At 61.9% G+C, this 22087-nt stretch overlaps 2 protein-coding genes across 6 annotated transcripts; both read left to right on the top strand.

Annotated features, from left to right (window-relative positions):
* Positions 1-560: 560 nt before the first annotated feature.
* Positions 561-11254, top strand: LOC119847973 (beta-1,4-galactosyltransferase 3-like). 5 transcript variants are annotated; one of them, XM_043501961.1, is made up of 8 exons: positions 561-749; positions 5772-5864; positions 7296-7645; positions 8030-8265; positions 8441-8628; positions 9373-9495; positions 9831-9935; positions 10648-11254. In XM_043501961.1, the coding sequence occupies exons 3-8, from the start codon at positions 7372-7374 to the stop codon at positions 10796-10798; spliced, it is 1077 nt and encodes a 358-aa protein (XP_043357896.1). In that variant the 5' UTR covers positions 561-749; positions 5772-5864; positions 7296-7371; the 3' UTR covers positions 10799-11254. The 5 variants fall into 5 exon arrangements, with proteins under 5 accessions (XP_043357896.1, XP_038239196.1, XP_043357895.1 ...); XM_038383268.2 differs by having other exon boundaries at positions 646-749; positions 7285-7645; XM_043501960.1 differs by lacking the exon at positions 561-749 and adding an exon at positions 4614-4990.
* A 5379-nt stretch (positions 11255-16633) lies between these two features.
* Positions 16634-21893, top strand: LOC119847829 (transmembrane immune signaling adaptor TYROBP). Its single transcript, XM_038382952.2, has 5 exons — positions 16634-16817; positions 19089-19109; positions 19697-19834; positions 20372-20418; positions 21007-21893. Exons 1-5 carry the CDS (start codon positions 16757-16759, stop codon positions 21067-21069), a joined length of 330 nt encoding a protein of 109 aa, XP_038238880.1. The 5' UTR covers positions 16634-16756; the 3' UTR covers positions 21070-21893.
* The last annotated feature ends 194 nt before the right edge of the window (positions 21894-22087 follow it).

Here is a 22087-nt window from a genome sequence, read left to right as displayed (position 1 = left end):
ATTCCCCCTGGTTTCTTCTCTGACCCCCTCCTCAATTCATCCTCAACTGGGGACACCAGGTCTGGGCTCGGTTTGCCAGCCCAGTCACCCCCAGGCCAGATCCAGAGGGAAAATAACCGCTCTGCTCCCACTCGTGTGTCCCCAGTTTGTGCACCCCAGGAGCTCAGCGTCGCCCCGGGAGCATCGTGTGCCGCTGCTGAACCCCTACAGCCCCCCGATCTTTCTCAGCAGCGCCAGTCCCCGGGGGGAGCCCCCAGCCCGTGAGTCTGGCCAACGCGCTTTGCTCCAACAAAGTGGGGATTTGCTGCAGCATTTTTTGCCAGGCCACTGCGTGCCTCAGTTTCCCCCATGTTTGGCACAGCTCCCCCGGGGGGGCAGGTGATGGGCGAAGAGAGAAAAAGGGGCAAGCTAGAGCTATGGGCCTGAGCAAGGGGTAAAAAATCCACACACCCTCCCCCCCCCCCCCCGCGCGTAGATAGTGGTCTCGCCCCCTGCTTAGGACGGTCCCTTTGCCCAGGTTGGTCTCTCCCGCCTCCCAGGTTGGTGTCTCCCCCTGCGGATGGTCTCTCCGACCCCGGCCCGTCTCTGACCCTCCGGCCGAGCCCCGCCCCCTCTCCCGGCCAATGGGAGCCCAGCCTCCCCGGTGACGCGAGGGAGTCCCGCCCCCGTCGGGCCAGGGAGGGGCGGGAGCGCGCAGGGGGCTCGTGCCCGGCCCGGCCGCGCCGCCCGGAGCTGCAGGGAGCGAGAGGGTGAGAGCCGGGTCCCCTCCCCCCGGGTACCCCCAGCCCGCCCTGTGCCCCTTAGGGAGCCCCCTCCCCATCTCCTGCTCCCCCTCCCCTGTGCACCCTGGGGTACCCCCAACCCGGCTTCCCAGCCCGCCCCGCCCCACGGGGACCCCCTCCCCCGTCTCCTCCCCCTGCTCCCCCTTCCTCTGTGCACCCTGGGGTACCCCCCGTGGGGGGCCCCCTCCCCCTGTCTCCTCCCCCTGCTTCCCCCTCCGCTGTGCGCCTGGGGTACCCCCTGCTCCTGCTTCCCCCAGCCCCCATTGGGGACCCCCATCTCCTGCCTCTGTTCCCCCCTCCTCTGTGCACCCTGGGGCACCCCCTGCCCTGCTCCCCCCAGCCCACCCCATGCCCCACGGGGAGCCCCACTCCCCTGTGCATGCAGGGGTACCCCCATCCCTGCTTCCCCCAGCCTGCCCTGCCCTATGCCATACAGGGATTCCCCCCATCTCCGGCCCCTGCTCTCCCCCCTCCCCTGTGCACCCCGGGGTACCCCTCAGCCCTGTTCTCCCCAGCCCGCCCTGCCCCCTCCAGGGGGAGCCCCCTTCCCCGTGCACCCCGCGGTACCCCCCGTCCCTGCTCCCCCCAGCCTGCCCCACCCCCCTCCCCTGTGCACCCGAGGTACCCTCCATCCCTGCTCCCCCCAGCCCGCCCCACCCCCCACGGGGAGTCCCCCATCTCCTCCCCGTGCTCCCTCCTCCCCTGTGCACTCCTGGGGTACCCCCACCTCTTCTCCCCCCTGCCCTGCCCCCCACGGGGAGCCCCCTCCCCTGTTCACCCTGGGGTACCACACCCCTGCTCCCCCCAGCCCGCCCTGCCCCCTCATCTTCTCCCCCTGCTGCTCCCTCCCCTGGACACCCCCAGGGTACTCCCCCGCCCCCCTCCAGCCTTCCCCCTATGGGGAGCTCCCATCACTGCACTCTCTCCTGTGCACCTCAGAGCACCCCGGCACCCCCCATCTTCTCCACCTGCTGCTCCCTCCCCTGTGGACCCTGGAGTAACCCTGACCCCCATGGGGAGCCCCCTCCCCTGTGCATGCCCAGGGTACCTCCCACCCCTGCTCCCCCCAGCCCGTCCCCCACGGGGAGCACCTGCTCTCCCTACTCCCCCTCCTCTGTGCACCCCCAGAGTATGACCTGCCCCTCCATGGGAGCACGCCGCCTCCCTTGTGTTCCCTCTGGGTACCCCCCACCCCTCCTGTCCCCTATGGGGAGTGCCCCCTCTCCTGTGCAGCCCCATGGTACCTCCCGCCCCCTGCTCTTCCCAACATGGATCGTCCCCTCCCCTATGGGCGTATGCAGGGGTGGGGGCACGCTGACCCCCACCAGGGGAAGGGTAATGAGCTGGGGTGCTCCTCGAACCCTGTGTGCGTAGCGTTTGGCCCTGCCCCATGGGGCTCCACATGCCAGCCCTGCCCCCATGCCTATTGGAGGGGCCGGATGAGGCCTTTGGGCCCCTCTGGCTGCTCTCTTGCCCCCTTACTGCCCCCCTGGGTCAGACTGCACATCTGGCCAGTTTCTCACCCGCTCCATGCGCGCCCCCCGCCCTCAGCCCCTGGGCCCCTCCAGCCTGCTGCCCCTGTCCTCTCAGGCTGGGCAGGGAGCGCAGGTCCGGGAAGCGTGGTGGTGTCTGGTGGTTGGCACTGGGGGTCTCCGGGTGGCAGGGGAGATGCTCACTCAGCCCTTGGGGTGCTGAGCTACTAGATTCGCAGTCCTGGCACCCCTGCTTCTGACCCACTTGACCCCCACCCCCCTCTCAGAGCTAGGATAGAACCCAGGAGTCCTGGTTCCCAGTTCTCCTACTTTAACCCACTAGATCCCACTCTCCTTCCAGAGCTGGGTCCATCTAGGTCCCAGTCCCACCCACCTAGCAGGAGGCAGTGCTGCTGTTCCAACAGAAGCTGCCAAGCCCCTTTTTATGCAGCAGCCTGTGGAACTCGCTGCCACTGGAAGTCCCTGAGGCCAGAAACAAAGTCTCCAAACGGACAGCGCCATGTGCTCAGGGGGTTTTATTCTTCCTGACCCAGTTTCATCCACAGACGCTGCTGGATGCCAGCGGTACCCAGTTCTGGCATCTCCCTCCCGGTGGCTGACAGGCCACGCAGGTCTCACGAGGTCCGCAGGACTCCTGGGTTCTGTCCCCAGCTCGGGGAGCGGGAATGGGATCTAATGGCTAGGGTGGGAGGCTCGTGCGGGATGGGAGTCAGGACACCTGGGTTCTATCCCTGTCTCTGGGAGGGGAGTGGGGTCTGGTGGTTTAGAGCGGGGACGGATGAAGCTTGAACTGTCCCAGCGTGCAGTGGGCTGGTTCTTCCGCCTGTCGGGTCGGTTCTGGTGCTGAGATTTTTGCAGCTGAGTTTCCGCTGACCTCTGCTTTTTGCCAGCACTTTCTGGGCGACTTCTCCCTCTGTGCGCCGCGGGGTGAGGCCAGCGCTGCGCCTGGTGCTGGTGGGGCACTCGTTGACAGAGGTGGAAGAGAGACCCTGACATGATCGCGGGGCAGGAGAAGGGGCCCAGTAGCGAGCCGTCGCAGCGAGGATGGAGCAGCGATGATCAGGGTGTGGGGAGGAAATGGGAGGCTCGTGGATCTAGCCGAGAACCAGTGGCCGGAGGTTAAAGCCGGACAAATTCCACCTCAGGAGCCGGGCAGCACCACGGGGCCGAGACAAGAGCTGGCGGGACCCCCGGTGTTGCGGCACCACTGCCCTTAATAAAGCAGCCAAAGAGCTCAGCGCTTTATGCAAGAGGGAAAGAAGAGTTATCCCTGCTTGATGGCTGGGGAAACTGAGGCACAGAGCGGGGGAGTGGCTTGGCCTTGCTCACCCAGCTTCCCTCCCTTCCTTCCGTGGGCACCCATCCCCTCCCCCACGTTCCACCCCATGCCAGCACTGCCCCCCACACACTGGTCTGTCTCACCCTCCCAGCACTGGATCTCCCTCCCCAGGGCTAGCTCAGCACTGTTGTGACCTCCCAGCTCCAGCTAAGGGTCCTGGGACTCCCCCCATGCACCCTGTGGGCACCCATTCGCCGGGCGTGTGCTGTGTCTGGGCGTGGACCTGGCTCTGTTTCCGAAAGGGCCCATGTCACGCTGTTGGCTTGAGCCTGGCTCGATGCCCATCTTCCAGCTGGCTCTGTGCCCCTCCTGGGTGCAATCCTCATGCGGTGCCCAGCTGCCTGGGCCCCACTGCCTGTTAATGAGCCATTGTCTGGCTACGGCACCTGCTGGCGGCTGGCTGGAGCGGAGTCGGTGGAGCAGAACCTATCCCGCCCCAGCCAGTCCCCCCGCCCTGGAGATGGATCGGGGCCGGCGCCCACTAGAGGGGACCACCTGAGCCAGCCAGTCCCCTGGCCTGGGGCCAGATTGGGGTTCAGGGGCTGGCCTGGCCGGGGTCCTGACTGGCCTCGCTGTGTGGAATGGTGCCAAGGGCCGTGGTGGTGTTGGCTCATGTCCATCCCCCTGACGTCAGGTCCAGCACTTTTGTAATTGCCACATTAGTGCCGGTGCACGGGGGAGTCAGCTGAGCTACGTGGGGGTGCTTAAAGAGGTCACCTATGGGGCAAAATATGGGCTAGCGAGTTAGAAGTGGTGGGGCTTGGAGCCTGGACTCCTGGGTTCTTTTCCCGGCTTTGCAAGGGGAGTGGGATCTAGTAGTTAGAGCAGGGGCGGCTGGGAACCTGGACTCCTGGGTTCTATCCCTGGCTCTGGAAGGGGAGTGGGGTCTAGTGGTTAGAGCGGGGAGGGGGAGGGCTGGGAACCAGGACTCCTGGGTTCTATCCCTGGCTTGCATGCCCATTTCTTTCTTGCAGTCCTTACTGGGGTGGAGCCGGCTTGGGGAGGGGGGTTGAGGTGTTGGCTCGTTTCACCTTGCGACTTCATTGGTATTTGGCTGTGGCGTGGCGCGCAGCTGGGTCCCTACACGGACGGAGGTAGAGCAACCTTGGACTTCGATCCTTCCCCGTGTTTCTCCTCTGGGCACATTGCTGCCCCAAAACCGCTGTGTGGAGCAAAGAGAGGCTGAGCTGCACCAGGACATGAAAACTGGCTGGTCCTGCCCTGATGACGTAAATGCACCCGCAGCTCTGCGGGGTAAAGGGCTCTCCTTCGCTTCCTGTCCTAGATTGCAGGTCACTGGGTGTCTGTTCCCCAGCTGCCCCACCCCAGAAGTGGCTGCATCTCAACACTGGGCGAGCCACCCCCACGTGACCTAGGTAACCCAGACAGGAACTCAAACATGCCAGCTCCTGCTTTCTTCCTCTAGCTGCTGGGGGAGGGGAGGGCGGGGGGGTCTGTGCATATGCCTCACTCTGTAAGGAAGGGGCGTCTGGCAGGCACCCTGTGATGGGGTTTGCTGCTTTCCAAGCCTTGGGGCCCTTTAAGAGGGATGAGGAGTTACTGCCTGGCAACCCCTGGTTGTCTAAGCAACAGTATGCTGGCACTCTGGCTCGCCCAGCAACTGGGGGGGGGGGAGGAATGGGGGTGGTGAATCCACCAGGCTCTGTGCCTGCCCCCTGGGGTCCAGGCCGGGTCTCTGGGGCCCTGGCATGTCCCATGCCCACCTTGGGGTGGGAGCCCAGGTGCCCTGGCATCTCATGGTATGCAGGGCTGAGGTCCAGGTCATGACATGGAGCTGGGGACTCTGTGCTGTGGGGAGCAGGGCAGGGTCTCAGTACGGGGTGCCGTGCTGCAGGGGGCAGGGCAGGAGGGCAACGTGCTGCAGGGAATGGGGCAGCTGGGGGGGCTCATTTCCTTTTCCCTTGGGAAGCCCAGTTTCCCCTTGGACGCTTTACTCCTTAACGACCTGGCTCAGCGTTGCTGGGGCAGTGGCCAGGTGCTGCGCTCTCCCCCAGAGGTGGCTACCTTTCAGCGCTAAAGCAGTGGGATGGAAAAATGGGGTGGGTCTTTTGTCTCAGACCCTAGTCCATTCCCCCCACTTCCCTATTTTATCCTTCCTGCTTCCTCTCACGCTCTCCTCCTCTTCCTTCCCCCCAGGCGCCCCACGAACAGAGCCTGGAGCCCCAAGCCAGCTGCAGGGAGTGAGAGCCGCCCCGGCGGAGCTGGCTGGGGGGCGCTGCCCGTCTCGAGGTAGGTACCCCAGATTTCTCTCCCTCGGGCTGGGGGACCCCAGGCTCTGGAGCAAACTGGGGGGTTGGACACTGGGCCTTTGCCCTGTATCAGGTGCTGGCTCTGTTCCAGCCCCATGGAGGTGGGATTGGGGAGTCCCTGGACCCCTCCTGCCCTAGCGTGGGCAGAGTCTGGGCACCAGCATCAGTCCGGAATCCGGATCAGAGCAGCCAGGACCTGGAATTTCACAAGGCTGGTCAATCCGGAGAAACCAGTTCCCAGACCTAGGGAGTGGGAGGCAGGGGACACCATGGTGGGTGGGGGCTGGGAGCCAAGACACCTGGGTTCTATCCCCGGGTGAGGGGAGTGAGGTCAAGTGGTTAGAGCCAGGGAGGGCGGGACTGGGAGCCAGGACGCCTGGGTTCCCTTGGTGCTGTTGGCCCTGTGGCTGGAATGATCCCCTCCCCCAAGAGCAGCAGGTGCAGGGACAAAGGGTTCCTGCCAAGTATGTGAAACATCCAGCCCCGGGCACATGAAAGCAGCTGCCGCCCATCTGGGGTCAGAGCCTGGATGCTGAGCTAGGTGGAGCCGAGTCCCCGAGCACCCCACATCCAGGACCCAACCAGGCCAGCTTCAGCGCTAACCAGCGCATCCCCGTCCCAGAGCGGGGGATAGAACCCAGGAGTCCTGCCTTCCAGCCCCCCCCCCCCCTACAACCCCACAGAGCGGGGGATAGAACCCAGTAGTCCTGCCTTCCAGCCCCTTCTCCCCCCCGACCCTACACCCCCACAGAGCGGGGGATACAACCCAGGAGTCCTGCCTTCCAGCCCCCCCCCCGACCCTACACACCCCTCCCAGAGCAGGGAATAGAACCCAGGAGTCCTGCCTTCCAGCCCCCCCCCCCGACCCTACACACCCCTCCCAGAGCTGGGATAGAACCCAGGAGTCCTGGCTGGCTACCAGCTGTCAGCGGGAGTGGCAGGGACCCTGTGGGGGAAGGCAGTATCTGTTCCTGGAGACACTTATTGAGCTGCGCTGGCTGGCTTTTGTCTTCCCTGATTTCCCAATTCCTGCCACGCCTCCTTCTGGCTCACACCTCAGGCAGGTGAGGTGGTGAGAGTGTGTCCAGGACGCCTGGGTTCTTGTCCAAGCACTGGGAGGTGAGTGGAGGCTCTGGGGCTAGAGCAGGGGGCCTGGGAGCCAGGACTCCTGGGTTCTATCCCCTGCTCTGAGAGGGAAGAGGGTCTAGGGGGCTTGAGCAGGGGGGCTGGGAGCCAGGACTCCTGGGTTCTATCCCCTGCTCTGAGAGGGAAGAGGGTCTAGGGGGCTAGAGCAGGGGGGCTTGGACCCAGGACTCCTGGGTTCTCTCCCCAGCTCTTGGGGAGCAGTGGGGTTGGTTTATAGGTGGCACAGGGGCTCATGTACCTCCCCCCCCCCCCAGTCTGTCCTCAGGAGGCCGAGCCGCAGCCGTCCCTGCATGGGCCCTGCCCGCCCGCCGGCCATGGCTAGATGATCCTGGCCCCGCGCCATGCTCCAGTCCCGCGGCCGGTACCTGCTGCTCCTGCTGGGGGTGCAGCTGGTGGTGATGGCGCTGCTCTACCATGAGGGCTACCGCCGGCGGGTCGCCTACTTCCTGGGCATCTTCTACAAAGGGGGGGCCACGGCCGGGCTTGGGGGGCCGCAGGGCGCCACCCACAACGCCTCGCTGCCCGGCGATGTCTACGCCAACCTCAGCCTCATCGCCCGGCCCCCGCTGCGTCCCGAGGAACTGCCCTACTGCCCTGAGACCTCCCCGTTCCTAGGTAAGGGGTGCCCAGAGCCCTGGGTCCTAGCCCTGGCTTCAGGAGGGGCGGGGTTGGGTTAGTGGTGAGGGTAGGGGGTGCTGGGGTCAGGACAGCTGGGTTCTATCCCATCTGGGAGGGGAGTGGGGTTTAGTGGGTAGAGCGGGGGGTTTGGAGGCAGGACTCCTGTGTTGTCTCCCTGGCTCTGTTGGGGAAGTGGGGTCTAGTGGTGAGATCAGGGCAGCTGGGCGCCAAGGACTCCTAAGTTTTGTCCCTGGCTGTGGGAGTGGGGCAGAGATTTGGGGGCTCACATGGATTTGAAGCATCTCTGTGAGTATGGGGGCAGCCCCCCAGAGCTGTGAACCCCAAGTTTCCTAGGGCTCAGATGTTTGTTTTGCCCTGCAGGGGGCCCGATCCGGGTGACCTTCCCCCCAGGGCTGACCCTGGAGGAGATTGTCCGCAAGAACCCCTACGTGACGGCCGGAGGCAGGTACCAGCCCCCCGACTGCGAGCCCCTTCACCGCACGGCCGTCATCATCCCCCACCGCAACCGGGAGCAGCACCTGCGCTACCTTCTCTACTTCCTGCACCCCTTCCTGCAGCGCCAGCAGCTCACCTACGGCATCTACATCATCCACCAGGTGCCCCAGATGCTGAGGTCCGGGGGGAGGTTGGGTCGGCTCTTTGGGGTTAGAGCGGGGGGGCTGGGAGCCAGGACTTCTGGGTTCTATCCTGGCTCTCGGAGGGTGTGGGCTAGTGGTTAGAGCAGGGGGCTGGCGGTAACCCTCTATTGTCCCCCCACTTCCCACCCGCCAGGCAGGGAACTACACCTTTAACCGGGCCAAGCTGCTGAATGTGGGGTTCAAGGAGGCGATGAAAGATGAGGAGTGGGACTGCATGTTCTTCCACGACGTTGACCTCATCCCTGAGGATGACCGCAACCTGTACACCTGCGACCGCTTCCCCAAGCACGCCTCCGTCGCCATGGACAAGTTCGGATACAAGTGGGTCCCTGCGCCCTGCCCCATCTCCATGCTGGCTGAAGGGTGCCCAGATAACCAGCCCGCCATGTCTTCATGCCGGGAGAGGGATCCCCTGGATAACCAGCCCCTGAGCCCCACCACAGACGTGGCTGCATCTCCATGCTGGGCAAGGGGTCCCTGAATAAGCATGCCCTGCCCCAGAGGTGGCTGCATCTCCATGCTGGGCAAGGGGTCCCTGAATAAGCACGCCCTGCCCCAGAGGTGGCTGCATCTCCATGCTGGGCGAGGGGGGTCCCTGAATAAGCACGCCCCGCCCCAGAGGTGGCTGCATCTCCATGCTGGGCAAGGGGTCCCTGAATAAGCACGCCCCGCCCCAGAGGTGGCTTCATCTCCATGGTGGGCGAGGGGTGCCCAGATAACCAGCCCACCATGTCTTCACGCCGGGCAAAGGGTGCCATGGATAACCAGCTCCCGAGCCCCACCCCAGAGGAGCCGCATCTTGCCAGGCATGAGGTTCCCGTATAACCAGAGCTCGTGCTCCACTCCAGAGGTGGCCACTGTCTCCATGCTGAGTGAGAGATACCTGGATGCCCCGCCCCAGAGGGGCCAAATGTCTGCGTCGGGTCCCTTTATAACCAGGCCCCGCGCCCCACCCCAGAGGGGCTGCATCTCTGGCAAGTGTGATTGACTGCCTGGATTCCCCTCCCCCACCATCACTGCCCAACTGGAGTGCCCCCTGCTGACGCTGCCCTCTCCTCCCGGTAGGTTGCCCTACAAGACCTACTTTGGGGGGGTGTCGGCTTTGACCCCGGAGCAGTACATGAAGATGAACGGTTTCCCCAACAACTACTGGGGCTGGGGGGGCGAAGACGATGACATCGCTGTGAGGTAGGGGGCAGGGCCGTGGGCAGTCTCACAGCCAATCACCCCTTTGGGTTTTCCCACGCGGGGTGTGTGCGGGGGCGGGGGGGGGGGGAGTGAGGATTCTCATATGATACCTGCTGGGCTAGTCCAGGTTTATGGGAGGGGGTCACATGGTCTCTTACACAGGTGGGGAAACCAAGGCACGTGAGCGGCACAGCCGGGGAGAGAACCCAGGAGTCCTGGCTCCCAGCCCCTCTGCTGTGAGGCTGGATGGGCCTGCGGGTGTGATGGGCGGGGGGATGACAGGATGCCAGGCTAGATGGGCCCGTGGTTTTTAACCCTGCCTCCCCTCCCCGCAGGGTGGCGCTGAGCGGGATGCTGATCTCCCGGCCCTCCATCCAGCATGGCCGCTACCGCATGATCAAACACGGCCACGACAAGGGCAATGAGCAGAACCCCAGGAGGTGATGGGGGGAGGGGAACGGCAAGGGGGAGGGATCCGCTCAGTGGGAGAGGGGAGTGGTGTGAGGAGTTCAGGGGGATCCTGGCAGCGGGGGAGGGGAGCAGCATGGGGGGGGGATCCTGGCAGCGGGGGAGGGGAATGGGGTGGGGCTTGGCAGGTGGGGGCGGGTCCTGGGAATGGCGGGGGAGGGGAATGGGGTGGGGCTTGGCGGGTGGGGAGGGGGAACCGGGCGGTGGGGGAGGGGAATGGGGTGGGGCTTGGCGGGTGGGGAGGGGGAACCGGGCGGCGGGGAGAGGAGGGGAATGGGAATGGTGGGGGGGAGTCCTGGTGGTGGGGAGAGGAGGGGAATGGGAATGGTGGGGGGGAGTCCTGGTGGTGGGGAGAGGAGGGGAATGGGAATGGCGGGGGGGGGTGTCCTGGTGGTGGGGCGGGGAGGGGAATGGGAATGGCGGGGGGGGGTGTCCTGGTGGTGGGGAGGGGAGGGGAATGGGAATGGCGGGGGGGGTGTCCTGGCGGTGGGGGAGGGGAATGGCGGGGGGATGGGGCAAGGGGGGTGTCCTGGCGGTGGGGGAGGGGAATGGCGGGGGGATGGGCCAGGGGGGGCCTTGCAGTGTGGGGGGGGGAGATCCGGCAGGGAATTGGGCAGCATCCCGGCAGTGGGCAGGATGGGGGGGTGTCTTTGTCCAGCTAACCCCCCTCCTCTGCCCCCCCAGGTTTAACCTGCTGGCCAAGACGCGACGGACCTGGCGCCAGGATGGCATGAACACCCTGGAGTACCAGCTGCTGGCCAAGGAGCGCCAGCCCCTCTACACCAACATCACCGTCGCCATCGGCACCGAGAAGGGCCTGCACCGCCCCACGTGACCTCCCCGCCTGCAGGAGGGTCTGGGATGTGGGGAGGCGTGGTTGGCCCCTGGACTGGCCCCCACTCCCCCCCAATCCACCCTGGACTGAGCAACCAAAGATGCCCAGCTGGAGGGGGTGGGGCCTTGGGCTGGTGCTGCTGGGGGGGGGGATTGGGCCCTCAGCCAAGGCAGGGGATGTGGGGTAGAGCGGACCAGGGAGTGGGGCCCTGATTGGGGCCCCCAAGCTGGTGGGGGTGCTGGCAGGGGATGGGGCCCCTGCTGTTGGGTGAGGGGAGAGGGAATCAGGGCCTGACTCCACCCAGAGCCATTCACCAGGGCTGGTTTTTTATACAGATGTCTCTTGGGGGGGGTGGGGTTTGTCTCTTGGGGGGGCAGGGTTTGCTGTCCTGCCCACAGAGGGGGCTGCCCCCCTGTGCACAGACTTTCTTATTAAAGTGCAATTTATTTTACTGCAGCCGTGTTTCCCTCCCCTCAGCCTTGTTTGTTCTTGGATGGGGAAGGGGGACATTGGCCATGGGCCAGGGCCGGGCCACCTGGCTGCTGTGGGGGGCCACCTGCCGTGCTGGGCCCATGGGGAAGGGGATGCATTGGCTTTGCCACAGCCCCAGACCCAATTGCCCTGGAGCTGCCAGCACCTGTGTTCCTCTTCTCTACCCCCAGGGGCTCCCCAGAAAGCCAGGCCCCCAGTGTTCAGCTCCCTCCTGCAGCAGGGGGTCCCTGGGTCTGGACCCCATGCAGCAATGAGAGTTGCTGGAAGACCCCCTCTCCCCTGGGCTGATGGGACGAGTGCAGCGGGGGAGGGGGGTTGTGAGACTCTGAACCCCCTTCCCCTCCCCCCCAGCCCCCATGCAGTGCACAGGGCCTGAAGCTACCTCCCCAGATGTAGAGGAGGCTCCTGGTCACCCAGCCATAGGTAGGGGGGGACAGCTGGGGGCTGCGGGTGGGGGTTGAGGGGTGCCCAGGGCTGCACGGGGAGGGGCAGGGCTGGTGTAGCAGGGGCTTGCAGGTCAGGATTGAGGGGAGCCTAGGAATGGGTTATATAGGGGCTGTGGGTGGGGATTGAGAGGCACTGGCAGAGTTGGGGGGGGTAGGAGAACTCAGGCCTGGGTTTTTCCAGAGGCTGCGGGTCCCCCAGTGTCACCACAACCCTAAACTGCAATTCTCTAGCAGGGCTTATTCTCCATTGGAGGGGTGGGGGGGCATCTCCAGCAGCCACTTCCTCCCCCACTCCCAGCTGAAAGAAGTGAGAGGAAAAAAAGCAGTTGCAAGAAACACACATTTCCCAATGCGCCCCCCCCCCCCCCGGCTGCAGGAAGATCTGGGGCCCATCACCCTGGTCTCCTGGCCTTAGGGGTGGCTCCGGAATCTCAGCCTTCAGTTAAAAACAAATTCTGCTTCGAGCCCCCGCGTGTGGGGAGAAAAGCTGAAAACTGAATCTGCTGGGAGCTGCCTGCCTCTGCCGAGAGCCTGAGCCGGGAGCTGGCCCAGGTGTGAGCAACGCTGCCTGCGGCTGCCGAGAGCCTGAGCCTAGCGGCAGAGTTGGGCCAGGTCCTGGGGGGCCCGGTCCTGGGGGAGGAGGGGTGTCACTGGGTCCCATTCAGGTACAGCTGGGCCTGATCCTTGGCGAACTCAGGAAGCAGAGAAAGTTCCTCGTCCTCCAGCCCAGCCGCATTTCAGGGGTGCTGGGTGTGGCCATCCCCTCGTGGCCTGCCCCTGCCCCCGCTTGCCATCAGAGTTGCTGCAGGCCCTGTGCACCTTCCTGGCTGGGGGTGCCTAGGAATACCCCAGGTGGTTGGAGCGCAGGGGGATGGTGTCCCCAACTGGACCCAGAGAAAGCTACATGGTGAGGCTGGCCAGGGCCTCCATGTGCAGCCTGTTCACCTTGGGCAAGGGGGCAGAGGGTAGTGGTCAAACTCGGGATAAAGCCCAGGAGTCGTGGCTCCCATCTGCCTCCCCCAGATCTAACCACTAGACCCCACTCCCCTCCCAGAGCTTGGTTGGAACCCCCGGACGAGTCCTGGCTCCCATCTGCCTCCCCCAGCTCTGACCACTAGACCCCACTCCCCTCCCAGAGCTCTAGATCCCCGGGAGGAATCCTGGCTCCCGGCTCAGGGCTTTAGCCCTCCCTCTCAGCCTTGCCAGGTGGCCATAGTCTCACCCCAAGGCAATGCCAAGCAGCAGAGTCACCTGGCCCCATGGCTGATAAAGAGAAACCTAACACAGCCTGGGATGAGTCTCTTCAATTCTTTTGCTCTCCTGGCAGGGCAGGAAGGGGGGGCCTGTGCCCCACCCAGAGAGGGCTGCGTGGCAACGGGGGACCACCTGGGGAGTTTATCTGCTGCCCCTGGGGAAAGGGGATTGGAATGGCCCCGCTTCGCTAACCCTACGGAGGGCTAGGTTCGATCTGCGATCGGCGCTATCGCAGTCAACCACCAGGTGGCGCTGCTGTCTCCTGTCGCCTCCAAGTCTCTAGCTCTCTTCGGACGCCTGGGTTCTATCCCCGGCTTTGGGAAGGGAGTGGGGTCTGGTGGGTTAGAGCAGAGGGGCTGGGAGCCAGGAATCCTGGGTTCTGTCCCCACCTCTGGAAGGGGAGTGGGGTCTGGAGGGGTAGAGCAGGGAGCCCTGGGGCCCCTGAGGGATCATGCATGCATTGTGGTTGGCCTCTGTGTGCCTGTGCATGCATTTTTCCTTCCATGTTGCAGCCGGAGCATGTGGGCATGCTTTTGCACCTGTGCATTTGGAGCTGAGTGTGCAGTTCGGTGCATGGAGGGCATGCATTTTTGCACGAATCCGTGTGCATATGTGTCACAGATCCAAAGGAGAACTCTACAGCGGGACTGGATCTCGCGGGTCCAGTAGGACTCGCTGCCATAATAGTGGGGGTGGGTGAAATGTACTTTGTGGCAGGTGGGCAAATACCTCAGACTGCAGCGATTTGCAGGAACCCACAACATCTCCCATTAGTTTGATAGAAAGAGAATCTCAGCAATGCCAAGCACGTGTGTCTGTTTTTAAATGAAGGTATTCGTACTTCAAGTTAAGCGAGGGATAGAAAGAGATTTCCTGTCTATTATGACAATGCATCCGATGAAGTGAGCTGTAGCTCACGAAAGCTTATGCTCTAATAAATTTGTTAGTCTCTAAGGTGCCACAAGTACTCCTTTTCTTTTTGCGAATACAGACTAACACGGCTGCTACTCTGAAAGGAGTTCCAGTGTGTTTGTACATGATTTAACCAAGTTTTGTTTTATTCTTTCAGTGGTAAAAATTGTGTCTGAATTCCGTTTGTATAGATATCTTCACCGATCGGTTTTATGTTGGGTTTTTTTAGCAGCCTGGGGCAATCTGTCTTTCTTGCGGGATTTGCGAGATCTAAGACTTCTGGGATGAAAATGGAAGAAATGCGGAAGCAGGTATTGCAGGTGGGATGGGAGCAGGGTTAATAAAATAGTCCCACAGAGGGGTCTATCATGCGTGTGTTGCTGTCAGCCTCTGTGGCCACGTGCCGTGGGCCCATGCGTGAATTTTTCCTTGCACATTACTGCAGGAGCGTGTGGGCGTGCGCTTGCCCAAGTGCGTTTGGAGCTGAGCAGGCATCTCGGTGCGTGAGGGAGGTGTGTGTTTTTGCACGGATCCATGTGTGTATGTGTCACAGATCCACAGGGCCAGCCCTGGGAAGGCCCCCTTCAGTGTATCAGTCCCCCGCCCCTCTCACTAGGAGCAACCACCTGGCTTCACCACCTTCTGGGACCTAACCTTGGAGTTTTCCACACCCCCGCATCATGCTGTGTGCTTTTTTGCATGGATCCGCATGTGCATGTCTCACAGATCCATAGGGCCAGCCCTGGGGAGGCCCCTTCAGTGTGTCAACCCCCCCCCGAGCAACAACCTGGCTTCACCACCTCCTGGGACCTAATCTCAGAGTCTTTCACACCCCTACGTCATGCCATGAGCTCCCTGCAGCGAGTTTGCCTGATTTGGACACCTGAGGGAGATGTGTACCCCCAAAGGGAGCAATGTGCCCCAACCTCCTTAATCTGGAGTGACTCTTGGGCAGTGTGTAAAAGCAGGAGGGTTATGAGCTGCCTGGAACCTGGAAAAAGCCTTTAGTTAACATCGAGAACAGAAAGTTACAGCCTGGTCCATCTGGGTCAGCCCAGAGTCCTCTGGCCCCAGTCCAGGTGCTTTTCGCTTCCAGCAGCCCCACGCCTAACAACCCCACCAGACCTCTCCTCCGCCCTTTGTTCCCCGGCTGGTCAGACCTTCCTAGCTCCCTAAACCCAAGGTTGTGAGTTCAATTCCTGAGGGGGCCATTTAGGGATCTGGGGCAAAAATTGAGGATTGGTCCTGCTTTGAGCAGGGGGTTGGACTAGATAACCTGAGGTCTCCTTCCAACTCTGCTATTCTATGACTTTGTGTGCATGTGCATAAGCATGCATTGCTGTGCAGGAGTTTGTGTGGGTAGGTGTGTTGTGCATTTGCAGAGGGGGATGTGTGCATGCAGTTTTCTTGGTGCATTTGTGAAGGGGTTGTGTACATCCCTAGGGGTGTGTTTTTTGCATGTGTGTGTATGTGCATGTATTTGCAGAGGCATCTGTGCACAAAGGTGTGTGCATTTTTGCACTGCTTTGCACTTGTGTGCATCTGTTTGTGTTGGCAGGTGCATGCATTTGTGCCTGAAGGTGTGTGCACTGATGATATATGTTTGCATCCATTGGGGGTGTGCATTTTGTGCAAGAGGGGTGTGGGCATCTGGTGTGTGTGCCTTGTGCAGAAGGGGTGTGTATTTTTGCACACCATTGTGTGTATTAGCTCATACACATTGTGTGTATGTGCATCTGTGGGCATTTATTTCTGTCCCATACGTGGGATGTTTTTGTGCCAGGCTTCGTGTGCATGTAGCACAGGTGTGTTGCTTTCCGCACACACCAGCCGGTATTTTTCACATTCACTGGTGGCTGTATGCAACCTCACATGCACTTTACCACTTGTGGGAGTGTGTGATGGGTGTGTTCCTGCTCATACCCTTTCTCCTTCCCCCACCCCGTGCAGGCGGGGGAGGGGTGTGGGTGTGGAAGTGGCTGCAGGTTTCTGGTGACCAGGCTCAGTTCCCAAATGGGGAGGGGCTTGGACTAGGCTCTGCCTCCTCTGGGGCAGCGGGGGGGGGGTTGGGGGGGCGTGCAGTAATGCAAGGTGCAGTGGGTGTGTGGGGCTGGTGCCTGGCAGAATAGGGTGTCTAGGGGGCAGTGAAGTGTGAGGATGCAGTGCGGTGCAGTGTGGGTGGAGGGATGCAGTGAAGCACTGTGCAGGGGCAGTGGGGGGGTGAGGTTCCATGAGGATGGGGGATGCAGTGACCGGTGCAGAGGCAGTGCAGTGGAGAGCAGTGTATTGGAGTAGGGTGTGGATTATGGATTATAGTGGGGTGTAGTGGTGCAGTGCCCAGCATTGTGGAGTGCAGTGCCCAGTGCAGTTAGGCACGGGGGTGCAGTGATGCAGTGATCAGCACAGTGGGGCGCAGTGAGGCATGGGGTGCAGTGAGGCATGGAGTGCAGTGGACTGCAGTGGGGTGTGGGGGTGCAGTGCCCAGTGTAGTTAGGCATGGGGGTGCAGTGATGGGTGAACTGATGCAGTGCCTAGCACAGTGGGGTGCAGTGAGGCATGGGGTGCAGTGCCCAGTACAGTGGATTGCAGTGGGCGAGGGGTACAGAAGATTGCAGTGAGGTGAGGGGGTGCAATGCCAGGCACAGTGGGGAGGAAGTAGTTAACGCCGTGGGGGGGCGGGCTGTGTCCTGTGGTCTCTAGCTCTCCCCTGCCCCGCCCGGCCGTATTCCCTTCCTCTTTTTGAGGGTTTCCTGTCCATGCTGTCGCTTGGCTCCATCCCTAGCACCCGGCCCCTCCCGCGCGTACCCCAGTACCCAACAGACGCCCCAGCCAGATATCTCCGCGCCCCAGCACCATGGGACCTCCGGGCCCCCCAGCCCCCCGCACCCTACTGGGCTTGGCCTGGGCACTGCTGGGTGAGTCTGACCCCCCCACCCCCAGCTCCCCCAAACCTCCCTGCATCGCAGCTCCCCCAGATCTATCCCCTCCCCCGCAGCCCACCAGACTTCTTCCCACAGCCCCCAGATCCATCCCCTCCCCCTCACAGCCCCCCAGATCTATCCCTTCCATCCCCACCTCCACCCATTAACACAAGATGTCCCCCAGGACCTGCCTTTCCCCCTACTCCCCCCTTCATCAGAAAAGCCCCCCGCAGTGTCCGCCAATATCTCCCCACCCTGCCTAGGCAGAATACCATCATCCCCTATAGTGCCCCCCTCCGATCTCCATCTCCCCACCCAGCTGGCACCCCCCGCCCCAGGTCCAGCCCAAGCCTCCACCAATACAATCCTCAGCACCGCAGCCCCGAACAGTCTGCTCCTCCCCCCAGGAACCCCTAGACTCCCCCACCAATCAACAGCCCCAGCACTCCAGAGGAGCGTTGCCTATTGACACTCACGGGATGCTGGGGACCACTCCAGGGCTCTGGGGGCAGGAATGGGGGTCCCAGCAGGGTCCTGTGTCCTCGTCCAGCCTGCCCACTGCTCTGCTGTGGGCTTCCCAACCCCCCTCCCCCCAGCGCTACTCCTTCTGCACCCGCTTCTGCTTCCCCTTTCCATGGAGAGACTCAGCAAAGAACAACACAAGGGGATTGGGCAAGGCCAGGACGCCTGGGTTCTCTCCCTGGCTTTGGGAGGGAGTGGGGTCCAGTGGTTAAAGCAGGGGGGGCCTGGGAGCCAGCTAGGAGCAGGAGTGTGTGGGGTTGGGACAGGGAGCCATGGCTCCTGGGTTCCACCCATGCCAGGCCTTGATCAAATCCCTTAACCTTCTCTGTGCCTCAGTTTCCCTTGGCTGAGTGGTGTTAATGGGATGGCACAGATGGAGCTAGCAGTGGAAGGGGGGGTCACAAACTGTCTGGGTTCCCTGTGGGGCTCAGGCTCCTACTTATGGGTCTCCCCTCCCCCCACGCTTCTCTGTATCCTTCCTCCTTCAATCTCCAGCCGTGGCGTGCTTAAAAATACCCAGCCACAGGACTCGAGCTTCCGGCCGCCTCAGCCCTGGCACACCCTGGTCACATTAAGGCAATGGAACCCAGGAGTCCGGGCTCCCAGCCCCCTCTGCTCTAACCACTGGATCCCACTCCCTTCCCAGAGCCCTGATAGAACCCTGGAGTCCTGGTGCCTGCCCCAGGAGTTTATGGTACATGGGGGTCATTGGTACAGCGCCCCAGTGGCATGGTGACCTCAGGGTGTTAGACATAGTGAGCCTAAGGGGGGGACAGAAGTCGGGAGATGGGGGGGGAATCCTGCTGTCCCCTCCCTCCCCCTTCCCCCAGTACAAACCCAGAGCAGGGGCAGGCCTCAAGTAGAGAAACCAGAGGCGTGAAACTGACCACTGGGCCCTGCAGCAGCTAGGCAAACTGATCAGAAACGCTGATCAGAAACGCATCACTTGCAGAGCTGGGGGGGAAGGCGTGGGGGGGCAGAGTCACTGCACAGATACCACATGGGAGTTTAGATCAGAACCCAGCCCTGCCCCCACTGCAGTCAGGGGGTGACTCCAGATCGACCCCGGGGGAGCTCAGATCAGAACGCAGCCCTGCCCCCGCTGCAGTCAGGGGGTGACTCCGGATCGACCCCGGGGGAGCTCAGATCAGTACGCAGCCCTGCCCCCGCTGCAGTCAGGGGGTGACTCCGGATCGACCCCGGGGGAGCTCAGATCAGTAAGCAGCCCTGCCCCCGCTGCAGTCAGGGGGTGACTCCGGATCGACCCCGGGGAGCTCAGATCAGGACAGTCTCCGAGATCGGAACTTCGGAAGTGACCTTGCCCAAGGTCTCAGAGCGAAGCTGGAGCCGTATCTGTCCCAGGCAGATGTTAGCGTGGGGGCGGGTGGGGAGGGACATTGTTATTGGATCGAGGTGCGCTGGGGAGCGAGGAGCGAACCGGGGAGCCGCGGGCCCCTGGAGACGGGCCCTGCAGAGCTCGACCGCTCGGCTCCACCCAGCAGCCCCTGGGCCCATAAGAGCGATTCCCTCCCCTGCCCACCTCCTCACGCTAATTATTTAAGATACACAGTAGTTCAAGGGCAGATCTGGGAAGAGAACCCAGGAATCCTGGGTCCCAAACCCCCTGCTCTAACCACTAGCTCCCACTTCCCTCCCAGAGCTGGGGAGAGAACCCAGGAGTCCTGGCCCCTAGACTCCCCTGCTCTAACCATTAGACTGAAGGTCCTTTTCTTTGTCTTGCAGGTTCTGTTAACGCACAGAGAGGTGAGGAGCCGCCCCACACCTAGGGACTGGAACTCGGGGTGCTGGGGCCTGGCTACGCCCCCTGGCTTGAGGGGGTTTCCAGGGTTTACGGTTTGGTTCAGTGGCTCTCAGCTGTCCCCCACACCCCCACTTTACAAATTGTTCCAGCGCCTCTGCCCCACACCCCATTCCTTCCCTGCCCCCCTGCGTCTCTACTCCCCCACCCCCTCCCTGTCCCCTTCCCCAATGCCTCTAGTCCCCCACCCCCCTTGCCCCCACAGCTCTTCTCTGCCCCACCACTCTGGGCTCAGCCCCCTGTTCCCCACCCTCCCTCACCCTTTTCCTTCCCCCCGCTCCATTTCGTGCCCCCTTGCCTTCTCTCTCTGCCTCCCTCCCGCAGTCCCACACAACCCCCACCCCTCCCCTCATGGCCCTCACTCCCAACCTCCCACTCCTTCTCTCCCTGCCCCCCCACTCTCCTTACCCTCCTCCCCCCACACCCTGCCCCTCCCCCACCCCTGCCCCCTTCCCACCCTCTCTCCTCCCCCACCATACCCCACAGATCCATTGCTCGATGCCCATCTCTCTCTCTCCCCACCCCCTCCCAGATTGCACCGGCTGCCCCCAGCTGAGTGGGGGGCTGATCGCAGGGCTGGTCATGGGGGACCTGCTGCTGACACTGTTCATCGCGCTGTCTGTTTATTTCCTGGCCGGCAAGATCCACCACCACCGGGGGAGCGCACAAGGTACGGCACTGGGGGGCGCGCCGGGACTGGAGGGTGCACAGGGAATGGGGTTGGGGTCATACAGGGAACAGGGGGCATCCAGGGGTTGGGGCAGGGGAGAAATTGGGGGGCAGCCAGGGAGTGGAGCAGGGGAAGAGTTGGGGGACAGCCAGGGTATGCGGTTGGGGGTCATACAGAGAACGGGGGGCACCCAGGGGGTGGGGCAGGGAGGAATTGGGGGCAGCCAGGGGATGGGGTTGGGAGTCACAGAGGGAACAGGGGAGCACCCAAGGGATGGGGCAGGGGAGGGATCGGGGAGCAGCCAGGGCATGAGGTTGGGGAAGGATGCCGGGGCTGGGGTTGGGTGGGGGCCAGGGACACCCAGGAAAAGTGGGGGGCTCCCAGCGAGAAGGGGGCATCTAGGTTGAGTGGGACTGCACGGGAGGGGGGTGCCTCTACTGCCACCTGCTGGTGGGATTGGCCTTGCTCTTCCTGTGTCCATCTGTCCCTGATCACCCCCCGCACACCAAGATGGACGCTTATTTCTTTCCCCCACAGGGGAGGTCAAGAAGCCCCCCACCCCTGAGATGGAGTCGCCCTACCAGGTGAGCATGACCTGCTGTTTCCCCTGGCCCCAGCCCTTCGCCCCCACGATGTATCGCAACCGGGGTTGTCTCAGCCACGTGTCAGGGCCCCTGCACTGACCAGAGTGCCTGGGGATTTGCCCTCAGTTACAGCCACTAGCTGGCAGGGATCTCAGCTGCTGACTGATACTAATGATCCATAGCACCATCACTTACCCCCACCCAGACCCTGCACACGGAGGGGGCAGGGAAAAGAGCATTAGCACTGTTTGATATGATGTGGAAACCAAGGCACAGATTAGGATGTGATTTAAATCAGTGGCAGAGTAGGGGATAGAACCCAGGAGTCCTGGCTTCCAGTCCCCCCACTCTAACCATTAACCCCACTGCTCTCCCAGCGCTGGGGTAGAACCCAGGAATCCTGGCTCCCAGCCCCCCACTAACCACTAGACCCCACTGCCCTCCCAGTGCTGGGGTAGAACCCAGGAATCCTGGCTCCCAGCCCCCCACTAACCACTAGACCCCACTGCCCTCCTAGCGCTGGGGTAGAACCCAGGAGTCCTGGTTCCCAGGAGCCCTCTCTGATGCTCTCCGTTTCTCCTCTTGTAGGAGCTCCAGGGTCAGAGATTGGATATTTACAGTGACCTGAAGAAGTCAGGAGCCAATTATTAATGCCCCCTCTCCGCCCTGCGCCCGCTCGGCACCCAAGCGGCTGGTGCCAGAGTGTCAAACCCATGCAGCCGTCACAGTTTATCTCCCTGCCACCCGCTTTGAGCACCATTCTGTGCAAACATGCAGCCCCCCCAAATCTCCAGCATTGATCCCACCCTGCAGCTCTTCAGAGATGCATTTCCTCTCTGCTGGACTCATTTAATCTCCAGTTGAAGTGCCCTGCTTGTCTCTGGGTGAGTGGGTTACAAAGACCCCGGCCCTGGTCCCCGGTGGCGGTTTTGTGATCTTAACGTTTTTTGACTGGGAATTTCCTTCCTTCCTATTTTTCTCCTCAACATTATTGGTACAATTTCAGCTTTAGCAAAGTCGTTTCTCAGAGAATTTTCTTCGTTGCTTTTCCTTCATCAAAGTTATTCATACAATTTCAACATTAGCAAAGTTTTTTTTGCTTGGAAATTTCCTGACTTGCTTTTTTTCCGTTAAAGTTCTTGGGTTGATGTTAAAAACATTTTTTGGCTGGACGTTTCCAAAGTTGCTTTTTGCTTTCCTGAAAGTCTTTGTCCTTTTTTCCATTTTAACAAAATGTTTAGCTCATGAATTATCATAGTTTTTCTCTATTCCATTCCGGTTGCTATTACTAGTCCTAGGTCCTTACGTGTTTTTGACTGGGAGGTTTCTTGGTTGCCGTTTTTTCCTGGTGAAAGCTATTGGTACAGTTTCCACAGTAAAGGTTTTTTTGGCTGGGAATTTCTCAAACGTGTTATTTTTGTTGGTGTTGAAGTGATTGGTACGATTTCAAGTTTAATAAAGCTTATTTGCGGAGAGGTTTCCTCAGAGGCATATGCATCTCAGCACCTGGTGAGCCATCACCATGAGGTGTTATGTGCGGCTGTTACCCTGCTGCCTCGCCCCAGAGGTGGCTGCATCCCAGCAGCGGGTGAGTCATCCCTGTAGTTAAGATCTCTAAAGTGCTGGCGCCCCCTACAGATGAAAGGCTCCGTTTCCCATTCCCTGCACC

This window comes from Dermochelys coriacea, chromosome 24 (genome assembly GCF_009764565.3).
Source record: "Dermochelys coriacea isolate rDerCor1 chromosome 24, rDerCor1.pri.v4, whole genome shotgun sequence".
NCBI lineage: Eukaryota > Metazoa > Chordata > Testudines > Dermochelyidae > Dermochelys > Dermochelys coriacea.
Note: the sequence above shows the minus strand (reverse complement) of the source record. Positions and strands in the feature narration are given on the sequence as shown.